Below are 21500 nucleotides of genomic sequence, written 5' to 3'. Positions count from 1 at the left end.
TGTTGCACGGTGCCAAGATCTCAGCACGTGATGACGCTAGCTCACTCGCCCGACTCGTCGGATGGCAGAGCGAACTTTTTGGACCAAAGCTACACTTTATCTCCACGTCATTGCCCGCGCGCAAGCTCTGGACATGATCGCCGGGCAGAGAAGTGCGAGGCAGCTGGTCTCGCGGTCAGGTAGACTCGGCGGCAAAACCCATTCGATGGGCGCTCATGCTAATCCAATTGCAGGCCGGCCAGCAACGAGCTCAATATGCGAATCCTGTAGACGCTTCGCCAGCGCCGCTGCTCCCGCCGAGGCGCCCGCGCCAAACGCAACAATTCCTCCGGTCGTTGAAGCATCTGCTCCGCAAGAAGCGTACCGCGTGTCGGCAGGTGTTTTGCTCTCTCGGCCACCCGTTCTCACGCGCGATCTGCACCCTTTCGAAAAGTCCCTCTACCTCTACCAGCGCCGCCTGAACGAGCGGTTAGCCCTCCCTTTTACTCGGTACTTTTACTACCCGACAAACACCCCTGGAGACATTGAGTGGAAGCGCAAGATCCGACAGAGGAAGACCATTCCCCGCGAACTTGGCAATTACAACCCATGGAAAGATGGTTGGAACGACGAATTGCTCGTCGGCGCCAAGGAGAGCGAGCCGGACCATCAGCGCGAGACCCTCTACAAGGACGCAGACGACGTGGGCTCCACCGGGCCCGAGGAGTTGACCAAGAAGGAACCAATCGAGAAGCCTCAATCCAGAATCACGCTGGCGGACAAATTTAATGATCGGAAGAGCTTGGACAGGAAGCTGTCGCGGACACTTTACCTGCTCGTGAGGGACGGCAACGAGTGGCGGTTTCCTCAAGATAGACTCAAGGGGAAAGAGCCACTTCAATGGGTGGGTTGAGCCCTTCTGAATTTGGGCGCAAGCTAACTTTTTTGCAGGCCGCAGAGCGCATCATGGTAGAGGCTGGTGGTATCAACATGAACACCTGGTTGGTAGCAAACCACCCCGTCGGACACTACGAGGACACTTGGCTTCCCAACACCATACACAGAAAGAAGAGGCAGGAGGTGGAGCACGACGGACAGAAGATTTTGGAGATTGGCGAAAAGGTGTTTTTCATGAGGGCGCGCATCATGGCTGGGCAGTTGGATCTGTCGGCGGGCAAGCTGGGATTCAAAGACTTCAAGTGGCTCGCAAAGGAGGAAATCGAGAAGACGGTCCAAGAGCATTACTGGCGCTCTGTCAGGAACATGCTCGCAAGCCGGTGAGCGAGAGGTAGCTTGTACGGTACTTTGTGTATTTACAGCACAAGCGCGCGGCTCGGCACGCGTCGAAGCCGAGAGGTTGAAACGTGACGTGATTGTTGTTTCAATGATGATGTCTTTGTTGGAGGGCGTAGGTCTGGGTGTGATGAATGCTCCTTGTCCAATCAAGTCGACCTGGGTACTGGCTGGTCAGGGTCCTCGGTCCTCAGCACCGCAGCAGTGCGCAGCCCGCAGCAGCAGAGCCCAGAGACCCGCAGCACTGCAACTCCTCCGCAAAGCCACCGAATCCGTCCAAGCCCTCAGCTCGCACCCTTTGACGTCTGACTGCGGGGCCACATTGCATTCCAGCCCCTCGACCAACGGCCGTTTTGATCCTGCCGAATCTCTTCAACCCTGTGGACACAGCTCGTATCCTGCGCTCAACCTCTGCCAAGCCCCCGGGGCTGTGCCAGCTCCGCAAACCCCCGTCCTCGCACACTTCCTTTCTGCGAACTATCCCGCCGGCCAAGGCATTCTCTGGGATGCCCTTTTGCTAGCTCCCTGCTCTGATTTTCGACAAGAGAGCAGACGACGCCGTCCGCCACAGCTCCCGCTGATACCCCAGCCTGCTTCGCTTGCTACGCGCGACAAGCTGCGTAGCATTTGCTGTCCGGGATGGCAGGTCGGCCTCCTGGAGGTCAGGCCTCTGCCCAGGACGACGACTTGCTTCTGGATTTGAACGAACCGGGCCCCGTTTACTCGTCCGGCCAGAGACCGCCGGCAGACGACAATGACTTGTTGCGCCAGTACGACATCAACCCCACCGAGCACGCGGTGCCGCCCTCCCGCCCGTCCGAGTCCTACGATGATTTTGTTGGCGGAGGAAGCAGAGGAGCTCCAGGAGCTCACGCAATTGGCGGGGACGAACAAGCAAACCGCATGTCTGCGCAGTCGCCGTACGCCATGGGCGGCAAGAGGATCTACTCGCAGTCGTCGGACCTCCACAACTATCAGCGCTACACCGACGTCGACGATGACAGTTCTATGCAAGGCTCGTACGCAGCCGGCGGGCTCTACGACGCGGAGCCCGGAGGCGCGTCGCGCGGAGCCTCGCATGCGCGGAATCGCAACAGCATCATGAGCCTGGGAGGTGGCTTGATGGGACGCGCCAAAAACATGCTGGGATTGGAGCCCGAATACTCGGAGATGGACGTGCCTCTGACCGAGGCTGGCGTGCGCAATGCAGACGCGAACAAGAGCGCCGGTGGAGGGGCAGGGGCGCAGCCGTCAGCACACAAGAGACAAAAGTCTGGCTTCAAGTTTGGCTTTGGAAGATCACAGCCTGACCCGTCGACCCTCGGACCGCGCATCATTCACCTGAACAACCCGCCGGCGAACGCTGCCAACAAGTACGTCGACAACCACGTGTCGACCGCAAAGTACAACGTCATAACCTTTCTCCCGAAATTCCTCTTCGAGCAATTCTCCAAATACGCTAATCTTTTCTTCTTGTTCACGGCCATCATTCAGCAAATACCCAACATTTCTCCTACAAACAGGTATACCACAATCGCGCCCCTGATTGTGGTGCTCTTCGTCTCTGCGATCAAGGAACAAGTGGAAGATTTTCGGCGCAAAGCTTCGGACAAGGCTCTAAACAGCTCCAAGGCTCGCGTGCTAAAGGGCTCGAATTTTCAAGAGACGAAATGGGTAAATGTTGCCGTCGGGGACATTGTGCGCGTCGAGTCTGAAGAATCTTTCCCAGCGGACTTGGTCCTCCTCGCGACCTCTGAACCCGAGGGTCTTTGCTACATTGAAACTGCCAACCTGGACGGAGAAACCAACTTGAAAATCAAACAGGCGATTCCAGAGACGGCGGATCTTGTTAGCCCTAGCGACCTCAGCCGCTTAGGGGGGCGGATTCGCTCGGAGCAACCAAACAGCAGCTTGTACACCTACGAAGCAACGCTTACGGTCCAAGCCGGCGGGGGCGAGAAGGAGCTTCCTTTGGCCCCTGATCAGCTTCTTCTCCGTGGTGCCACCCTGCGCAATACTCCCTGGATCCACGGTGTCGTCGTATTTACCGGCCACGAGACAAAACTTATGAGGAATGCTACCGCCACGCCAATCAAGAAGACCAATGTTGAGAGGCTGGTAAACTACCAAATTCTCATGCTTGGAGCCATTCTCATTACGCTGAGTGTGATTAGCTCTATCGGCGATGTAACGGTGCGCTCCAAGGACAGGAAAAAACTTGCTTACCTAGAGCTTCCTTCTACGGCACTGGTCGGGCAATTCTTTTTGGACCTTCTCACTTACTGGGTTCTCTATTCCAACTTGGTTCCCATCTCGCTTTTCGTCACAATCGAGATTGTCAAGTACTACCAGGCATTCTTGATTGGCGCTGATTTGGACATGTACCATGACCAGACCGGAACTCCCGCCAACTGTCGGACATCCTCACTGGTCGAAGAATTGGGACAGATCGAGTACATTTTTTCCGACAAGACGGGGACGCTTACTTGCAATCAAATGGAGTTTCGGCAGTGCACAATAGCTGGAATTCAATATGCCGACGAAGTTCCCGAAGATAGACGAGCAACCGGCGAGGACAGCGATGGTATCCACGACTTCAAGACGCTGAAAGAGAATCGTGCGAGTCATCCATCTCGCGGAATCATCCATCATTTCCTCACGCTACTCTCCACATGTCATACCGTCATCCCTGAAACGAATGAAAAGGGAGTGATCAAGTACCAGGCGGCATCCCCTGACGAGGGCGCGCTAGTGGAGGGTGCCGTACAGTTGGACTACAAATTCGTTGCTCGCAAGCCCAGATCCGTCATCATATCCGTCGACGGCGAGGAGTACGAGTACGAGCTCTTGTGTGTTTGCGAATTCAACTCGACCCGTAAACGCATGTCCACTCTCTTTAGAGGCCCAGACGGGAAGATTCTTTGTTACACCAAAGGAGCCGATACCGTGATCCTGGAGCGTTTGGCCAAGAGCAACAACCCGATTGTCGAACCCACCCTCCAACATCTCGAGGAGTACGCCGCTGAAGGTCTTCGGACTCTTTGCTTGGCTATGCGCGAAATCCCCGAAAACGAATACCAAGAATGGAGACAGATCTTTGATGCTGCGGCGACGACGGTTGGCGGAAACCGTGCAGATGAGCTGGACAAGGCCGCGGAAATCATCGAGCACGACTTTACGCTACTCGGAGCCACTGCCATCGAGGACAAGCTTCAAGATGGCGTGCCGGACACGATTCACACTCTTCAGACGGCCGGAATCAAGATCTGGGTTCTGACTGGTGATCGTCAGGAGACAGCTATCAACATTGGTATGAGTTGCAAACTCATCAGCGAAGACATGACGCTCTTGATCGTCAACGAAGAGGACGCCGCAGGGACTAGAGATAATTTGGAAAAGAAACTCAACGCCATTCGATCCCAGGCAGAAGGAACGTCGGAACTGGAAAGTCTTGCGTTGGTGATTGACGGCAAGAGTCTCACGTTTGCTTTGGAGAGGGAAATGGAAAAGCTGTTCTTGGACCTGGCCATCATGTGCAAGGCCGTCATTTGCTGGTAAGTCGTCCCGTCACATTCTGTTGTCAAAGCTAATGCACTACAGCCGTGTCTCTCCTTTGCAAAAAGCGCTCGTCGTGAAGCTTGTCAAGCGCCACCTCAAGGCCATTCTTCTCGCCATTGGTGATGGTGCCAACGACGTCTCCATGATCCAGGCTGCCCACGTTGGCGTCGGTATCTCTGGTATGGAAGGTCTTCAAGCAGCCAGAAGCGCCGACGTCGCTATCGGACAATTCCGCTTCCTCCGCAAACTCCTACTCGTCCACGGCAGTTGGTCCTACCAGCGCGTCAGCAAGGTCATCCTCTACTCCTTTTACAAAAACATTGCCCTCTTCATGACGCAGTTTTGGTACTCGTTCCAAAACGCCTTTTCGGGAGAGGTCATTTACGAGTCATGGACCTTATCCTTCTACAACGTCTTCTTCACAGTCATGCCGCCGTTTGTTCTTGGTATCTTTGACCAGTTTGTCAGCGCGCGCCTGCTGGATCGCTATCCTCAACTCTACCAGCTCAGTCAGAAGGGCGTGTTTTTCCGGATGCACTCCTTCTTCTCCTGGATCGCAAACGGCTTCTACCACTCACTTCTCCTGTATATTGCCAGTCAAGGAATCTATCTCTGGGATCTGCCTCAGGGCAATGGAATTGTCGCCGGCCACTGGGTATGGGGCTGTGCACTCTACACTGCCGCTCTCGCCACGGTTCTGGGTAAGGCGGCGCTCATCACAAATATTTGGACCAAGTACACCTTTGTCGCCATCCCTGGCTCCATGATTCTGTGGATGGTCCTCCTGCCTGCTTACGCCTACGTGGCGCCCATGGTTGGCATTTCGGAGGAGCTCAAGGGCGTCATCCCGCATCTCTACACCAGCCCCGTCTTTTGGCTCATGGGCCTCGTCCTGCCATGCCTCTGTCTCGTCAGAGACTTTGCATGGAAATAGTAAGTCAATTAGTGGATTTCTTATACCCAGAAGAATTGCTAACCAATTCGCAGTGCCAAGCGCATGTACTATCCGCAAGCCTACCATCACATCCAGGAAATCCAGAAATACAACATCCAGGACTACCGACCACGGTGCGTTGGCTCTTCTCTTTCTCAACCCTTGGACTGTTTTGAAATGAATCAAATGCTGATGCGCGCGCAACAGGATGGAGCAGTTCCAAAAGGCCATCCGCAAAGTGCGCCAGGTGCAACGCATGCGCAAGCAGCGCGGCTACGCCTTCTCGCAGACGGACGAGTCGCAGGCGCGCGTGCTGCAGGCGTACGACACGACGCAGGAGCGTGGCCGCTTTGGCGAAATGGCGTCGTCGAGGCGTTAACTAGCGCTTGGTTTGCCGGAATGGGAATGAATGCATGGGGCATGGTCTTTTTTCACTTTTTTGACTCTTTTTTTCCATGGGCGCAGAGATTACTATTTACTTACCTTGTTTATTCTGTTTGCGGTTGTGGACGTGGTGGTGGATCGAGTTGTACGGTGCGGGAAGAGAAGAGAGGAAGGACGGCTGGGCGAACTATTTGGTCGTTGTTGGGATGCTCGTACGCGTCTTCTGACTCCGTCGCCACCATCGTCATCACCACCTTCAATCATCATCACTCATCAGCCATCCAACATCCTTTAACCACGACGCCAAGCCATTGTTGATGCGGCTGCACCAAGTCACCATCAATCATCGCACACAACCACCATCCAACAATCATCCTCTTGCACCTCCGTCTTCTCCCCACCCTCTTGCCATTTCTGCTTTCCGTCCCCCCGGAGTTGGGTATCTAACTCGCGCATCCACATTTTATTTTTTTCGCTCTTGTGCTTCACCGTTGTTATTTTGTCTTTTTTGGGATTGCTCTGTTTAAAGCAGGGACCGCGGAGATTGGTGTTTGCGCTTTGCGCTTTGGTCGGCTGAGCGAGTGAGCGAGGCTAATGCTTATGCTGCCATGCTGCCATCCATGCTTCTTCGTTGTTGAATCAATGATTCATTTTTTTGCTTGCCCCCCCCCCCCCCCCCCCCCCCCCCCCCAACCCCCCGCCTGCCGATGTGTAGTGGATGGTCTTGCTTGCTCATCTGTTCGTCATGGGAAGGTGGAGGAGGGGTTGAGGTCGATGTCGAGGTCGGCATCCCAAGATCCCCAACCCAACCCAACCCAACCCAACCCAGCACTCGTCCACCCAAAGCAAGAAAGAGAGTTGAGATGGCAAACTCCCAAAACATTTCGTGTCCTGAGCGGGCCGATATCGACATGGCTGCATAGACCACCACCCTCCTCCATGCTGGCCAATGTCTGCACCTTTGCGAATGTAGTAAGGCTGAATGAAGCCGCCAACCTGGGCGTTGAGACTCCCAGCGCGGGCAGGGGCTTCCAGGCGCCTGTCTTACTTCTGGATGGATGCAGGCGTTTTTTCTTTTTCTTTTTTTTTTTTTGAAACCAACAGCAACACACGCAGGAAAACGAGGTAGGCATGCATTTCAAAAGTTCAATACATGCTGGACATGCGGATATCGCAGCAGAAACTCCCCAAGTCCACCTTTCCACTAGCACAGACAAGGTCGATTCAAAACAAAAGCATCAGCTCGCACCAGCCAACCCACCTAATAATAACCACCACCACCACCAGCAACATCGCCCTTCTCCCACACACCACCCCTGCCACTACCCCTCCGCCTGCCGGCCCTACTTCTACTCCTCGCGCCCCCCCTCTCCGCCCTCCGCGCCAACCGCCTCACCTCGTCCGGCGGCGCCCCTCCATTCAGCACGTCGTCGCTGACAATAAAACTCTTGGGGCCGCCGGGATACCGCCCCTTGCGCACGCGGCGTCGCCGCGCAAAGTACGTGCACGAGATGTAGAAGCCGTGGATGTGCGAGGGGAGCACGGCGGCGAGGAAGAGGAGGCTGCAAGTGGGTGGGGTGTTAGGAGGGGTTTGGTGGAAGGATTGGGGAGGGCGTGAGGGGGAGGGAGGGAAAAGAAGGGGGGATGCGGGACCTAGCATTTGTATTGTATGTACGTACCAATTAATCAGCGTGTCCATGCCGAAGCCTGTCAGCAGGATGACGGCGAAGGGCGGGAAGATGATGTTGATGAGCGTGATGGTCAGGCGGTAGCACAGCGCCATTTTGGCTTTGACCGCCTTGTAAGTGGCGGTCTCTTCTGCTCTTCTCTTTCCTTTTTCGCCGTTGTCCTTTTCGATTTGTGGGATTGAATATGGGGGGTTTGAGATATTTTCAAGTCGATGCGAGGACCGTGGTTCCCAATTCAATTCCTCAAGCTCTTTCTTTTAAAATCGGAATTTTTGTTCGAATGTCGTCTTGATGGCTTGGTTCGCAGGCGGTAAAAACGTCTTCAGTCGTTGTGCTGTGAAATCAGGACGTGACTGCAACAATAGCCTTTAATAGTACATGCGCGACTACAAGGCTTGCGACGATCTGTTAGAGTGCTGTTGCCGGATTTCAAAAACAATTGTCGGCACGGTGAGATTTGTTCGGCGCGGCAAAGAATCAGAGAATGTGCGAACCTATGTCTCCACACTTGTAGGAGCACCCGCAACTAGCGCGGGGAAAAAAGTCTTGGAGACGTGAGCTTGTCTGCCCTGGCACGAGTTGCTTTGTGATTGACGTCAGTGTGCAGGGGGTGGGCGGGAGAGGCACGGCGCGAGTCAGCTCGTCAGCGGAGAGGGAAAGCTTGTTTGGTTGTCAGCAGAGACGGCAGCACGGGTGTGGAGGCGAGCGAGGGAACGGTGGCGCAGTGATGCAACTTGCATGAGGATAGTGGCTGAGTGGCTGAGGGCGGGGAGCGGAGGGGGCATTGGGTTGGTGGTTGGTGGATTGGAGGTTGTTAAAGAGCTTGGAGCGACGGCAGGGAGCGCTCAAGCTCTGTTGCGGGAAGAGACGGAGAAAATTACGAAAGTTGAGTCGGCAAACAGTGAGCAGTCAAGCGTGGTGGAGCGATGAGGTGAACAAAAATCAAACACTTTGTATTGGCTCCCGAATGCTCCTGGAACGTCTCGAATCGGACTTTGTGAAAACCGAACTTGCTGGAGAGGAAGACAAGCCTCTGGGTATAATGCTGTAAACTCGACGAGGGACACGAGCCCAAGGAAGTATCAAATGCGAAGCGGTGTGACGTCGTGGTTGAAGAGTGCCTTGTAGTCGCGGCGGTACATTTTGTGCTCCTGCTTGATGGCATCCATGGCGAACAGTCGGTGCTCGCGACCCGGGCCTGGCGGCAGTATGGCCATCTGGCGGTCCATCCACTCGTACTTCTCGCGGAGGCCTTCGAGCTTGTGGTACAGCTCGCAGTTGGTGTACTCCTTGCCATCGGAGGCAGTTCGCAGCGGGCCTTGCCATGACAGGCGGTGGCTCAGCTTGCGGTACTGGCCCTCCACATGGAAGTGGATGAAGCCCCACAAGTTGATGTGGTTCTGGTCAGCGAGGACCAGCGTGTCCGAGTCGTAGTCGCGGAGGAAGACGTGCGACTCGAGTTCTTTGGCGGCGGCTTTGACGCGGGAGGATGATGTGTGACGCGCCAGCGTCGTGATGCGGAGGAATGTCATTGTGGAGAGATGGAGAGGCTCTGTGGCCTGAGCCTCGCCCTGTCATCTCTTGTCAGTGGTCATGTTTGCAAATTGGTCAAACGGGAGTTCTCACATGCTGGGCAAAGTCCCAGACTTTGACGTCTGCGTCCAGCTCTGCCATCTGCGAGGGGAGCATCTTGACGGGGATTGGTTGGTGGCCCAAGAAGCGTGAGCGGCAGTTCTTGTACTTGGGTGGGTCTTTGGTGACCGGCGTGCTGGATGGCTGAGCTGGTCCTCTGTCGTCGTCTTCGCTCTCGTCGGTCTTGAGGTCGAGCTCGAACTTGGGATCTGGAGGCGACTTTTGCTTGCGCGATCTCAGGATCGTGAGGTCGCAAGTGCGACTCAGCCGCCGAAGGAATCCCATCGTGACGCGCTTTTCGACGCCGAGCACTAGTTAGCTTACACGCCGAGTAGCCGGGAGCATTCGCACAGGTGCGCTCCACTTGACGGGAAGGTATCGTGAACTTACAACTTGACTTGCCAGAGAGGTGTGGGAATGCGAGCTCCTTGACTGAGAGCTGTTGTAAGATTGACGCGTCTCGCAGTGGGAAGAACTCGTAGGTATAAGGAGAGTCTGCGTACATCAAACTTACCCATGGCTGACAAGAAAGGCGTGGGTGTTTATGAAAAATATAGCGCTAGCCGCTAGCGCCTTTTGGGACAGGTAGGAGAAGAAAGTGAAGGTGCAAGTGGACACTCCACGTGACTAGACTCATAAAGAAAGCAGAAGCAAAGTCAAACGGACGAGGGTTTGTGAGCTCTAGGAAACTAGCAAACAATCTCGAATTTCAAAGTTCAAAGCATCCGAATAGAGAGAACACTGGCTTCTCGAAGACCATTTCGCCACTCTTCCGAACTCCATCTATTTAAGTCCAGTTTATACGGATTCGACCGCTCCTAGGCAGTGGCTGTTGGCAGGAATAATCCAAAAGCACATCCCTCAGAACTAGGCCATCTCAGCAGTGACCACGCTCATTGCCCTCCAGTTTAGTTGTCGCGAGGGCATCTCAAACCGACTACGGGATATGGTCCGTCGCTTCTTCGCCGTCGTCACCTTCACTTTATTATTGTGTCAGTCAAGCCGGAGACGCTGCCAGGGCCTTGACTTACGGCCTGGTGATGTTGAAACGAATTTTGAAAACACACAACGGCTTCTCGCTGCGGCCCAGAAAACCGACGGAGGCATTTTCGCTCGTAAAGTCCTGGACGACAATCTTCCCGAGCTGTGCCTTCTGCTCGGCAGTAAGAATGTCGTGATCCTTGATGGCTGTAGCGATTTGCTCCACCAGCTGTGCAGAAATGCGACGATCGATGGGTTCTATGGCGAGGCGAACATATCCCTTGCTCCGCTTGTCTCTCGCTAGATAGATAGAAACCTTGTTCATGGAACCTTGCTGCTCAGAAGTGGGTAGATGAGAGTCTTCGCTCGTGTCTTCGACCAGAATGTTGGGGACAGAGTTGTCATGATCTTTCTTATGGGGTGCGACGTCGTCTCTTCCAGTAGGGGCAGCAGCAACGTCCAAACAGACGAAGCCGATGCGATGGTCGTCCATGTTGAGGTTTTTGGTAGGACTAGAAAGGACCGGTTCAGACATGTTTTGTGAGAAAGAGGAGGAAGTGCGCACGAGGAGTTCTTGTGCCGCGGCGCGGATTAAGTTTGTTCTTGCGAAGTTGCCAACACCAACCACCAACAGGGTGATTGCGTTGGTTGCGGCTGTTGGGAGCTGTCAGCTGCGAGTAAACGCAGAATGATATCTAGGACTGTTGCCTTACACTCCCACTGGAGTCTCAGTCTCCGACCAACGTGATTTAGTGATGTTAGGTGTGCCAACAGCAGTTCGTGGACAGCCTTTTCAAGCATGGTGCCTTCCTTCCATCCAGACCTTACCATGGACGGCTGAATCTATCATGGGACGTTCTCCCACGAGAATGGCTTTTTACTGGTCCCATAGCTACCTTTTGAATGTTGGGTGGAACGCCAGGAGGTGACGGAAAGTCATTTGAAGTTTGAGGCTCATCTCTTGACTGATCTTGTCCGAATCTTGGGCATATATGATGGTATAGTATGGCTTGATATAGACATTGTAGATGCCCAGTCACATTCAGAGCATCAACAATGGAGAATAGGCGGGTTTTTGATGAACAGCACGGGATCGAGGACGTCGTTCGAGTTGGCAGGATTCATGTCGCCACGCTGCCGCCAACTCGTCTTGCATGAGACTATGCTCCATGCGCCGTCAACCGTCGCGCGTGTAACAGCTCCTCCTCCGAAGTCATGGTCATTGGTCGAGGTCGTAGTTTCGTCGAGATTCTAAGAGGGCAGAGGTGGGGTTGACGTGGTGATCCGACAGGGGGTGAGGAGGTGCTAACGCCGCGGCGGGAGCACGGACGACGCATCGTCCCTCGTACCAACTCGTCCGCCTCCTTCTTCCCGTCTCCTCGCAACAACACCAATCCAATTCCTCCTCTACCTCTCTACACTTCTCTCCAACCGTCCTACCCTCGTTTTCCTCTCCATATACCCACAATGAGCGTCCAGACCGTCTCCTTCACTGCCTTTCCTGACCAGAAGCCTGGAACGTAAGTCTTCGTGCCCCGCGGCGTCCAACGCCGCCATTTGAAGCCCTTTCCAAATCCCAATTGCTCCAGCTCTTCACCCAAGGGCTAAGAGGAGATTTCAAGCTTCAATTAGCTTCACTGCGACCATTGAGCTGCTTGAAAGCTTGTTGACTGGTGCTCCGACTTCCTGCACAATCCCCCACTCTGCCCCGCTTCTCCCTCAGAGCTTCGAGCTAACTTGCTTGCTTCACAGCTCCGGTCTTCGCAAGAAGGTCAAGGTCTTCCAGAAGCCTCACTACTCCGAGGCCTTCATCACCTCCATCCTCCTCTCCATCCCCGAAGGCGTACAAGGCAGCACTCTCGTCATTGGAGGTGACGGCCGCTACTGGAACCCTGAGGTCACCCAGTTGATCGCCAAGATTGGTGCGGCATACGGCGTCAAGAAATTGATCATTGGCCAGGGTGGCATTCTCAGCACACCTGCTGCCAGCCATGTCATTCGCATTCGCAAGGCCACTGGCGGTATTCTGCTGACGGCCAGCCACAACCCGGGTGGTGAGTGGAAGCTAAGAAAGGAAACATTTCTTTTGGGATTTCTAACGTGGAAACAGGACCCGAGGAGGACTTTGGTATCAAGTACAACCTTGCCAATGGTGCACCGGCCCCTGAGACCGTCACCAACAAGATCTTTGAAACATCCAAGACCCTCGCCGAGTACAAGATTTCCGACATACCCGATGTCGACCTGAACAAGATTGGCACTGCCACCTACGGCTCGCTCGAGGTCGAGATTATCCACTCGACCCAAGATTACGTCAACTTCATGAAGGAGATCTTCGACTTTGACCTGATCAAGTCGTTCCTCAAGGAGCACCCCGACTTCAAGATCCTTTTCGACGGTCTGTGCGGTGTTACCGGCCCCTACGGCATTGCCATCTTCGAGGAGGAGTTGGGACAAAAGGGCAGCACTCAGAACTGCACCCCCAAGCCCGACTTTGGCGGCCACCACCCCGACCCCAACCTCGTCTACGCCAAGTCTCTGGTGGACGTCGTCGATCAAAAGGGCATCCACTTTGGTGCCGCGTCTGACGGTGACGGCGACCGCAACATGATCTACGGTGCCAATGCTTTCGTCTCCCCTGGTGACAGCTTGGCCATCATTGCTCACCACGCTGAGCTCATCCCCTACTTCAAGAAGCAGGGTGTCTACGGCTTGGCCCGTTCCATGCCTACTTCGGGTGCCGTCGACCTTGTTGCCAAGGCCAAGGGCCTCAGCAGCTACGAGGTGCCCACCGGCTGGAAGTTCTTCTGCGGTCTCTTTGACGCCAACAAGATGAACATTTGCGGTGAGGAGAGCTTCGGAACCGGCTCAAACCACATCCGCGAGAAGGACGGTCTGTGGGCTATTGTTGCATGGCTCAACATTCTTGCTGGTGTCGGCCAAAAGACGGGCACTACGCCCAGCATCAAGTCGATCCAGGAGGACTTCTGGAAGACTTACGGCCGCACCTACTTCACTCGCTACGACTACGAGGGCTGCGAGACGGAGGGTGCCAACAAGGTCATTGCCAACATCAAGGAGCTCATCACGACCAAGAAGGATGAGTTTGTTGGCTCAACGGTCAAGGGCAGGAAGGTTGTCGAGGCGGACGACTTTTCGTACACTGACCTGGACGGCAGCGTCAGCAAGAACCAGGGCATCTTTGTCAAGTTTGATGACGGCAGCCGAATTGTGGTGCGTCTTTCGGGTACGGGATCCAGCGGTGCTACGATCCGCCTGTACGTTGAGAAGTACGAGGGCGATGCCAGCAAGCTGCTCCTGGACACGCAAGAGTACCTCAAGGACAACGTGGACCTTGCGACGAGCCTGCTGAAGCTGCAAGAGTACACTGGCCGCAGCGAGCCCACTGTCAAGACTTAGATGATGGAAAGGGTTTGGAGATTGACGAATGACGACTTCGCGCACATGCATTGTATGTAGAGGCCAAGAAGAAATGCTTGGCACGTGGGGGGACCACATAGCTAAAATAAAACGTCATGCTAAGTGAGATGGATATCACGTGTGAGGCGATCAGTCGGCGGATTGTGTCAAGGTCGGAGCGATTTCGGATTGGGGATGGTGATGATCACGGGCAAGCCTCTGTGCTGGGTAGGGAAAGGCACATGTACATGGCTGATCGCAATGGGCCAGTTGACGATTGCGGTCCAAGGCTTACATGTAGGTTGGTGCAGAAAGCTGTGGCACAGACGAGCGAGTGCCCTGCATGTACTTTCGTGGTTCATGGTCCCTTGGAATACTATACTTCCTGTCGTCTCAACAGTGTCGCGTAGTCTTGGCTGGTGGAGGAGGGGCACAGCAAAGGGAAAAAGCGCAAAGCCTAAGCTAGTTTTTGGAATAGGTGCAGTGATAAGATTTCGGGTAATATTGTATGCGTATGTACATATGCAGCTGCTGCGGGCGGTGAAACGAAACTGCGTCGAGTGACAGACAGCGACGGGCGGCGGGTGTTTTAGCGCACAAAGGACCAAGTAGAGCAGCATGACAAGGTCAGGGACGAGAGGTCAAGTTGTACCTCTTTCGAGGCGGGATGATGGCCGTTCAGGTGGACGAGTGAACCCTGGCCGCATGAGGTGTTTATCCTTGGATAGCCTGCCCGAAGTAATGACGACTATGGCTACCTAAGCCACCCCGACACCCACATCGCCTCGCCCATCAAATCGGTCCCTCAACATCTCACCTTTACCCCTCGAATTACCCAAGTCTCTCTCTTCTCTCGGTCCTCGTCCTCTCGTCCTCCTCGTCCGCCAATTCAATCATCAACATCATGTCTTCAGCCGACACAGCATCGGCCGTCCCGCCGCAGTCGCGGGGGTCCTGGTCCTCGTTCCTCAAGGTGAGAGTTAACCAAGATACTTAGATGCCGAGCCTTGCTATGCTTGTACCTGGTCCTCTGCCGACCGACCACGCTGACCATGGCTTTTCTTACAGTCCGTCGCCTCGTTCAACGGTGACCTTTCGTCCATGACGGCCCCGCCCTTCATCTTGAGCTCCACCTCCCTCACCGAATTCTCGAGCTATTGGGCAGAGCACCCGCGCTTATTCGTCGCCCCGGCCAGCGCTCAAGACCCCGCCGAGCGCGCTCTCCTCGTCCTCAAGTGGTTCCTCAGCACCCTCAAGCAACAATACGCCAGTCGGAGCGAGAAGCTGGGTAGCGAAAAGAAGCCTCTGAATCCCTTTTTGGGCGAGCTGTTTTTGGGAAAGTGGCAGGATGACGCAGGAACCACGCAGCTCATCAGCGAGCAGGTCAGGTACGCTGCCCCAAAGATCCAGTCGTGAACGAGGGGGTCATGTTGCTGACCACCGCGCGTCAGCCACCACCCTCCCGTGACAGCATACTCGATTTGGAATGACCAGCACGGCGTGCGGCTGAGCGGCTACTGCGGCCAAAAAGCCTCCTTTTCGCGCACCATCAACATCAAGGTACACAACCTCCATGAGCATGACGCAGCACCCTTCTGACTCTGTCTTAGCAAGTCGGCCACGCCGTCTTCCACATCGACTCCTTTGACGAAGACTACCTCATCACGCTGCCATCGCTCCACATTGAAGGCCTCATTACCGGCTCACCATACATTGAGCTCAACTCAAAATCGTACATTACGTCGTCATCAGGCTACACGGCCAAGATTGACTACAGCGGCAAGGGCTGGCTCAGCGGCAAGAGGAACAGTGTCATTGCGACAGTGTACCCCTCGGACAAGACTGAAAAGGACGCGCTGTACACGATCGACGGGCAGTGGACGGACCAGTTTACGATTCGCAAAGGCAGCATCAAGTCCAAAGACATAATAGAGACGTACGACGCCAAAGCCAACAAGACGACGCCCCTCTCGGTGGCACCAGTCGAGCAGCAAGGCGAGCTCGAGTCGCGCCGGGCATGGCAAAAGGTCGCCCAAGCAATCGCACGGGGCGACATGGACACGACGGGCCGCGAAAAGTCGCTGATCGAAAACCAGCAGCGCGAGCTGCGGCGCAAGGAAAAGGAAGACGGACGCGAGTGGGAGCGGCGCTATTTCACCAAGGCCGAATCCTGGCCTGTGTTTGAAAAGCTTGCAAAGAGCATCGAGGAACCCATCGAGGCAGACAAGACGAATGGCGTGTGGGACTTTGACGTCCGCAAGTTTGAGCAATGGGGTGACAAGCCGCGCAATTGGGCCGACTGCGGCGCCCGCCGGCCGGACGAGCAGCCCGCGCCCCCGGCAGAGGGGAATGGGAATGGCAACGGCGCGACTAAGAATGGCGCTTGATGAGGCTCAGCTGGTATGGTGGTGTGGTGGTGCCAGATGTTGGAAGTTGCGGAGTGCCGACGCAGGGTGCATGCGCTAGCCTCTTGGTAGTCGCTCAGTGTCAGCGTTTTTGGTCCATGGCGAACAACGGCGGGGTGGGTGGGAAGGTTCGGATGGCTTGATGGACTCTTTTTCCTATTGCTCTTTTGATCATCACCATCTCATCGCCGTACCCAATAATCGCGTTGGGTCGTTTTCCTGCCGTCACCTCTCGAGTCGTCGTCCCCTTGTCATCTTTACCCCTATCCGACCATCCCACCTAATCCATCCATCTGTCACCCTCATTCCTCTTCCTCCTGGTCCGTCCGTCGTCGTTGTCGACGACATCATTCCCATCCCTCGTCCTTCATCACACATTTCTCCAGCGTTTTGTCGGACCTTTTCTTGGCGTCTTTTTTTCCTTCTCCCACCCACCTCTCCCATGAGAATCAGCCACTATTCTTCGTATAGATTTTAACCCGCTACATGGCCTGGCTTCTTGCCTCCCACTTCTCATTTCTTTCTCTCTTTCTCTCCCCCTTATGCTTTTCTACCTCTGCCTGGTTAGGCGCCTTTTAGGGTGAGAGATGCGCTTCGCCGCTGCCCAACTGATTCGCCTGCGGCTGCCTCGGAGACGCTTGGGTCGCGCTGTTTGGATGAGCATCAGCCGCTCGGCTGGCGCGTCGTGAATTATCGCGTACAGCGAGCAACAGCTTCGAAGTCTGCATGGCTGCTTGCTCGCGCGGCCCTGGCTGACTGGACTGCCTTCTATCCTTCTCCTTCTGCAGCAGCTACCTGCCTTGACTACCTACTCACCTATATCCACTTAGCCACGTGCACCTCTAATCTAATCCACTCCAATCCAGTCCAAACCAACTCAACCCAATCGCCCCACCGCCCGAGCGTCGGAGGTACGCAGTACAGTGGTTGAGCTGCTGCTGTTGGCGTTTTGAAGGTTGGTTCTGAAGATTCTCCCATGCATGGGACGGGACGGGGAAATCGGAATGGGAAATCGGAAATGGGATATAGGATGGGATAGGTGCATCCCACAAGTCTACACAAACTGATCTTGAATATGCTTTTCTGGGGATGGAATTGAGAGAGGGGAGGTGTGGTGATGGCTGGGGATAGGGAGGGGAGCGTGTGTTACTGGTGCTGGATGTTTAGGGAATATAGTTGGAAGGAGGGAAGGAGACAGGCTGGCACGCTGAGGTGGTGCCCGTCTGGAGCCGCCGTCCAATCCCAACCAGACCCCCCGGTCGTCCACAAGCCAGCATGTCCAGCAAAGCACCGTTCACTCTCCCATCGTATCGTACCGTAGTCGTCCGCCTTCTAGGTAGTTAGCTCCAGTCTGCAGTAAACCAGACCGGACAGAATAGAATGATGGAGGAAGAGGAAAGCGAGGGACTAGGTCGTGAGCAGAGGGGGTGGGATAGGAGGGGAGTGTGGTGCCAGCCAGCCGGGTGGCGCTGGGTGTGACGATTGCGGTGTTGCTGCCAAGGGGACAGAGGAGGAGGCGGGAGCGGGTTTTGAGTTTGATGTTTGACTGACTGGCTGACTGACTGCTGTCTGTCTGCTCTTGCAACTGGCTGGCTGAAGCGATGAAGGGGGAAGGGCAGGGGAGGGGAAGGTGCAGGTATAGGTATAAGGGGATGGATGGGGTTGTAGAGTGTGGAGGCAGGAGTCAGGAGGCAGGGGGTAGAGGCACATCCATTGCGGTTTCTACACAGACAGCTTAGGTTGCAAAGCTACACACCTACCTGTACCTACCCAAAGGGCCAAGGTCAAGGCGGCACGGGGTGCTCGAAATCGAATGCTGGTTGCGCCCTGTAGGCTACAGGCTATAAGCTGTAACTATGTATCCTGTTGAGTATGCGAATTTCTATTGTCTGAGAGGCGTTGGCCGCTGGGCGGCAAGCGAGGTGTTTGGACTTTGGTTGCTACTTGCTTCTGGTGTTAATATTAATGTATAAAATTGTCTGGACTGTGAAGGTTAGAAATAGGCACTGAGATTAGTTGCAGAGTGACAGAGTCTGAGAACGCGTCTACATGGCTATAGGGAGCACTTGGGGCGAGGTGCTCGAGCCCCGAACACCGGAGATGCTGTTTTTGCTGCGAACCCCTCTCTCTGTGCTTGTGCTTTGAGTGACAGCCATTACCATGGAAACGGGCTCCTATTCAACGGGATTGGCGAGGACAATGGGCAACGGCACGGGCATCGTTTCCTCTCGGTTGGAAAAACGGTCGAGGAATCGTGGAGATCTTGTGGTCTAAATGTTGTCTAGCAATATGTGTCGGACAATGATGCCAACACACTCTTCCATCCCGTCCCATCAAACTCCGTCTCGAGTACCCGAGATCCCCAAAACACAAAACCCCCCCAAAACACCAATTTGTATGCGTGCTGCGTCAATGATTCCATGCTGTAAACAAACCAAACACCTCAAAATGGACAACGCAAAAAACAGAAACCCATTACGGTAGATCGGCCAAGGCCAGCAGGCTAAGAGTACGTCTTGTCCTTGTCACCCTCGCCCGCGGGAGAGCGGCCGCGCGCCGGGGTGGCAGGCGCGCTGGGCGCGGGCGTCTGGCTGGGCGACATGAAGGACGAGGGGCTCATGACGCCGGTGGGGGTGGCGGCATTGGAGCCCCTGGGGGTAGCCCTTCCACGGCTGCCAGCGCCAGCACCCCACATGCCGCGCTCCCTCCAGGCGTCGATGTAGCTGGTGGCGCGCGAGCCCATGCCGGGGCGGGAGCCGTTCGAGCGGGCGCCGCGGCTCTTGCTGCGCTCCTCGAGCTCCTTCTCGTACGTGGCGCGGCTCTTGCTGCGCACCTCGCGCTCCTCGGGGTCGTAGGTGGCCTCGCGCATGAACGGCGACCGCTTGCGGATGTCCTCGCCGCGCATCAGAATCAGGACTGGCGCCAGCGAGAGCACCAGCCCGATGAAGCCGAGCAGGCTCGACGCCCACTGGAAGCCCAGGTTGGAGTAGAGCGACTGCGAGGCCAGGGGCAGGAAGGCGCCGAAAGCGTTGCGGCCCAGCGACGCCGCTGACAGCGCCGACGCGGCGTACTTTTCGTACGCGTCGGCCAGGTAGTTGACGACGGCCATGTAGATTTCGTAGATGCCGAGCCCGACGGCGCCGACGCCCAGCGTGGGCACGATCCAGTGCACGTCCGGGTAGCTGGACCAGCCGTACCAGAAGAGGCCGGCCGTGAAGACGAGGCTGCCGGGGACCGAAAAGTAAAGACGAGCCTCGGGGATGGGCTTGCCCGGCCGTTCTTTGTTCGACCGCGCGGACCGCAGGTACAGCATGTCCTCGAGCGGGTTGATGATGGTGCCGACGAGGGCGCCGCCCGAGAGCGCCAGCTGCACGAGTCCCGTCGACATGACGCCGAAGCCGTACGTCTCCTGGAACACCTGGACGACGGAGCTCTGGAAGAGGAAGAGGATGCCCCACGCGAACGAGATCCACATGGTGAAGCTGAAGACGACCCACTCGGTGAAGAGCATCTTGGTCGGCCGCTTGAACGACGTCTGGAGCGAGTCCCAGAGCTTGGGCTTGTTGAGCTCGGCGTGCGCGAAGGCGTTGGTCTTTCCCTGCTTGCGCAGCTTGGAGGCTTTTCTGGCGAGAATCACGTCTGCCCTCGTCTCCTTGAGGATGAACCAAAAAATGGGGAGCATGCCGCCGTCAAACGCCAGTTGGATCCAGAAAATCCACCGCCAGTACATCTGGGATGCAATGGCTGATCCGATGAATGGTCCGAGGGCAATTCCAACGACGCTGGTCAGGCCGAAGATGCTCATTGGCAGCGACCTCGCGCGGTCGCCCTTCCAAATGTCTGTAATTGTTCCACCGACAATGTTGATCGACACAGAGGACGCGCCTCCTCCGAAGAACCGAGTAATGATCAGAGTCGCAAAGTTGGGAGCGGTAGCTGAAGGGATCAACCAGATCAGGAACAGAATGTAGGCGCCAAAGTACCCCGGCATCCTTCCGCTGGTTTCGGTCAGGGGGACGAAGATGAGGGGAAAGAGAGCGGCGCCAATGTTCCAGGATGTGGTTGCCCAGAATAGCCAGGGGAAGTTGTCTTGACTGATGTGGAATCTTTGCTCCATCTGCGTGTTTCCGCCACCGTACGCTCCGGCAGGTAGACCGGTCAAAATTGAACTGATCCTGTTAGTGCATCTCCGGCGAAGGGACTCGTCCAAACTTACATGAAGCAAACGGTAATCGTCAAGAACCATTTGTATGACTTGGACCAGTTGAATCTGTTCAAGTCAGAATGTAGCCTCTTGTAGGGCAGTAGCTGACGTACGGATTTGCTGGGTCATCCGGCCCCTCCCAATCAACGAGCTCGACATTGAGATCCTTCTTCGTTGGCGAGCGGCCTCGCTCTCGTTCCTCCTTGTGTGCTTGTCTGTCTGCCGTAGGTTGTGCGGCTAGGAATTGTCAGCTAGTGAATCCTATTTTATCCTGGACTTGGCTACTGACATAGCTGGATACGGTTCGAGTGTTGTGGTCGGTCGCGGACGGTTTCTGCCCGTTCGACATCGGGCATCTCGTCTTTTGCCATCTTGGCAGGTCCTGTTTGATACTGATTGGTGAGACTGTCCCAGGGAATCAGGGACCAAAAGATGCGCGTTCAAAGCAGGAGAGCTCGGATTGATGCAGAAAGAAAAAAGGAATTGGACGTTGAAAAGGAAGTAGTTTTAACGTTTTTCTCCAGACAGGGAAACGACCTTCTCTGCTCCATCTTTCATGATAGAAGACGTATGACGTTGCTGCTGATCCAAGCAGCATTGCATCACTACCCGCGATGCGCATGCTGTGGCTGTAGCCAAGGCCGTTCGGCGATAATTTTTTGCAATTCTCGTGGTCGAAGGTGTGGCAAAGCTAAATGTTCATAAGCAGCATTCAAAGCGCAGCCTCTCGAAGCTCATCTCTCAGAGCCGCACTTGGCTTTCTCGTGCATTCTTCAATGAAGCACCAATCTCGTCGCCAGATACGAAGAGAGCAAAGGTTGACATCACGGTGGGCCAGCATCTAAAAAGCGCTTCGGTCCGAGTTTTCGCAGAAGATCTCCCGCATGCGCAGCAGCCACCAGACGGGCTGTTGCGTGTCGGAGTAAACGGCTTTAATGTCAATCCCATGAACTTTAGTGCCGCTCTACGGACACTGCTGGAGACCGGAAGTTGTCGTGGAGACTATTTTGTCCACCCAAAAC

The 21500-nt window shown here is 55.3% G+C and overlaps 8 protein-coding genes across 8 annotated transcripts; 4 read left to right on the top strand and 4 right to left on the bottom strand.

Moving 5' to 3' along the window:
- Positions 1–93: 93 nt before the first annotated feature.
- Positions 94–1527, top strand: BKA78DRAFT_308111 (mitochondrial 54S ribosomal protein mL46). Its single transcript, XM_066887910.1, has 3 exons — positions 94–179; positions 234–883; positions 931–1527. The coding sequence occupies exons 1-3, from the start codon at positions 134–136 to the stop codon at positions 1258–1260; spliced, it is 1026 nt and encodes a 341-aa protein (XP_066746186.1). The 5' UTR covers positions 94–133; the 3' UTR covers positions 1261–1527.
- Positions 1528–1911: 384 nt separating this feature from the next.
- Positions 1912–6143, top strand: BKA78DRAFT_350691 (putative phospholipid-transporting ATPase; the record flags this gene model as incomplete). Its single annotated transcript, XM_066891039.1, has 4 exons — positions 1912–4826; positions 4873–5763; positions 5818–5898; positions 5972–6143. 4 exons carry the CDS (start codon positions 1912–1914, stop codon positions 6141–6143), a joined length of 4059 nt encoding a protein of 1352 aa, XP_066746185.1.
- Positions 6144–7227: 1084 nt separating this feature from the next.
- BKA78DRAFT_377841 (uncharacterized protein) lies at positions 7228–8406 on the bottom strand. The gene is made up of 2 exons (XM_066892893.1): positions 7828–8406; positions 7228–7710 (listed from the first exon to the last, which is right to left on the bottom strand). The coding sequence occupies exons 1-2, from the start codon at positions 7929–7931 to the stop codon at positions 7410–7412; spliced, it is 405 nt and encodes a 134-aa protein (XP_066746184.1). The 5' UTR covers positions 7932–8406; the 3' UTR covers positions 7228–7409.
- A 289-nt stretch (positions 8407–8695) lies between these two features.
- BKA78DRAFT_377840 (uncharacterized protein) lies at positions 8696–9755 on the bottom strand (the record flags this gene model as incomplete). The annotated part of the gene is made up of 2 exons (XM_066892892.1): positions 8696–9407; positions 9463–9755. Coding segments are annotated over 2 exons (782 nt in total), but the record flags the coding sequence as incomplete, so codon positions are not given.
- Positions 9756–10231: 476 nt separating this feature from the next.
- Positions 10232–10984, bottom strand: BKA78DRAFT_341716 (uncharacterized protein; the record flags this gene model as incomplete). The annotated part of the gene is made up of 2 exons (XM_066890363.1): positions 10232–10448; positions 10500–10984. The coding sequence occupies 2 exons, from the start codon at positions 10982–10984 to the stop codon at positions 10406–10408; spliced, it is 528 nt and encodes a 175-aa protein (XP_066746182.1). The 3' UTR covers positions 10232–10405.
- Positions 10985–11836: 852 nt separating this feature from the next.
- Positions 11837–14335, top strand: BKA78DRAFT_263729 (phosphoglucomutase). Its single transcript, XM_066885443.1, has 3 exons — positions 11837–11969; positions 12202–12503; positions 12560–14335. The coding sequence occupies exons 1-3, from the start codon at positions 11917–11919 to the stop codon at positions 13867–13869; spliced, it is 1665 nt and encodes a 554-aa protein (XP_066746181.1). The 5' UTR covers positions 11837–11916; the 3' UTR covers positions 13870–14335.
- Positions 14336–14773: 438 nt separating this feature from the next.
- Positions 14774–16256, top strand: BKA78DRAFT_350686 (uncharacterized protein; the record flags this gene model as incomplete). The annotated part of the gene is made up of 4 exons (XM_066891038.1): positions 14774–14842; positions 14938–15257; positions 15321–15429; positions 15480–16256. 4 exons carry the CDS (start codon positions 14774–14776, stop codon positions 16254–16256), a joined length of 1275 nt encoding a protein of 424 aa, XP_066746180.1.
- A 2261-nt stretch (positions 16257–18517) lies between these two features.
- BKA78DRAFT_308095 (major facilitator superfamily domain-containing protein) lies at positions 18518–21310 on the bottom strand. The gene is made up of 4 exons (XM_066887909.1): positions 20768–21310; positions 20592–20715; positions 20491–20544; positions 18518–20443 (listed from the first exon to the last, which is right to left on the bottom strand). Exons 1-4 carry the CDS (start codon positions 20847–20849, stop codon positions 18778–18780), a joined length of 1926 nt encoding a protein of 641 aa, XP_066746179.1. The 5' UTR covers positions 20850–21310; the 3' UTR covers positions 18518–18777.
- Between the last annotated feature and the right edge of the window lie 190 nt (positions 21311–21500).

The sequence above is a fragment of the Phyllosticta capitalensis genome, assembly GCF_038381095.1.
Source record: "Phyllosticta capitalensis strain CBS 128856 chromosome Unknown BKA78scaffold_3, whole genome shotgun sequence".
NCBI lineage: Eukaryota > Fungi > Ascomycota > Dothideomycetes > Botryosphaeriales > Phyllostictaceae > Phyllosticta > Phyllosticta capitalensis.
The sequence above is the reverse complement of the archived record's forward strand: the minus strand, read 5'-3'. Positions and strand labels throughout refer to the sequence as shown.

Coding starts and splice junctions, on each gene's coding strand:
- BKA78DRAFT_263729 (XM_066885443.1), top strand. CDS start 11,917: ATGAGCGTCCAGACCGTCTCCTTCACTGCCTTTCCTGACCAGAAGCCT. Junction 11,970..12,201: donor CCTGACCAGAAGCCTGGAAC/GTAAGTCTTCGT, acceptor CTTGCTTCACAG/CTCCGGTCTTCGCAAGAAGG. Junction 12,504..12,559: donor GGCCAGCCACAACCCGGGTG/GTGAGTGGAAGC, acceptor ACGTGGAAACAG/GACCCGAGGAGGACTTTGGT.
- BKA78DRAFT_308111 (XM_066887910.1), top strand. CDS start 134: ATGATCGCCGGGCAGAGAAGTGCGAGGCAGCTGGTCTCGCGGTCAG. Junction 180..233: donor GCAGCTGGTCTCGCGGTCAG/GTAGACTCGGCG, acceptor ATCCAATTGCAG/GCCGGCCAGCAACGAGCTCA. Junction 884..930: donor GGAAAGAGCCACTTCAATGG/GTGGGTTGAGCC, acceptor ACTTTTTTGCAG/GCCGCAGAGCGCATCATGGT.
- BKA78DRAFT_377841 (XM_066892893.1), bottom strand. CDS start 7,931: ATGGCGCTGTGCTACCGCCTGACCATCACGCTCATCAACATCATCTTC. Junction 7,711..7,827: donor ATGGACACGCTGATTAATTG/GTACGTACATAC, acceptor ACCCACTTGCAG/CCTCCTCTTCCTCGCCGCCG.
- BKA78DRAFT_308095 (XM_066887909.1), bottom strand. CDS start 20,849: ATGGCAAAAGACGAGATGCCCGATGTCGAACGGGCAGAAACCGTCCGC. Junction 20,716..20,767: donor CTCGAACCGTATCCAGCTAT/GTCAGTAGCCAA, acceptor GACAATTCCTAG/CCGCACAACCTACGGCAGAC. Junction 20,444..20,490: donor ACGATTACCGTTTGCTTCAT/GTAAGTTTGGAC, acceptor TAACAGGATCAG/TTCAATTTTGACCGGTCTAC.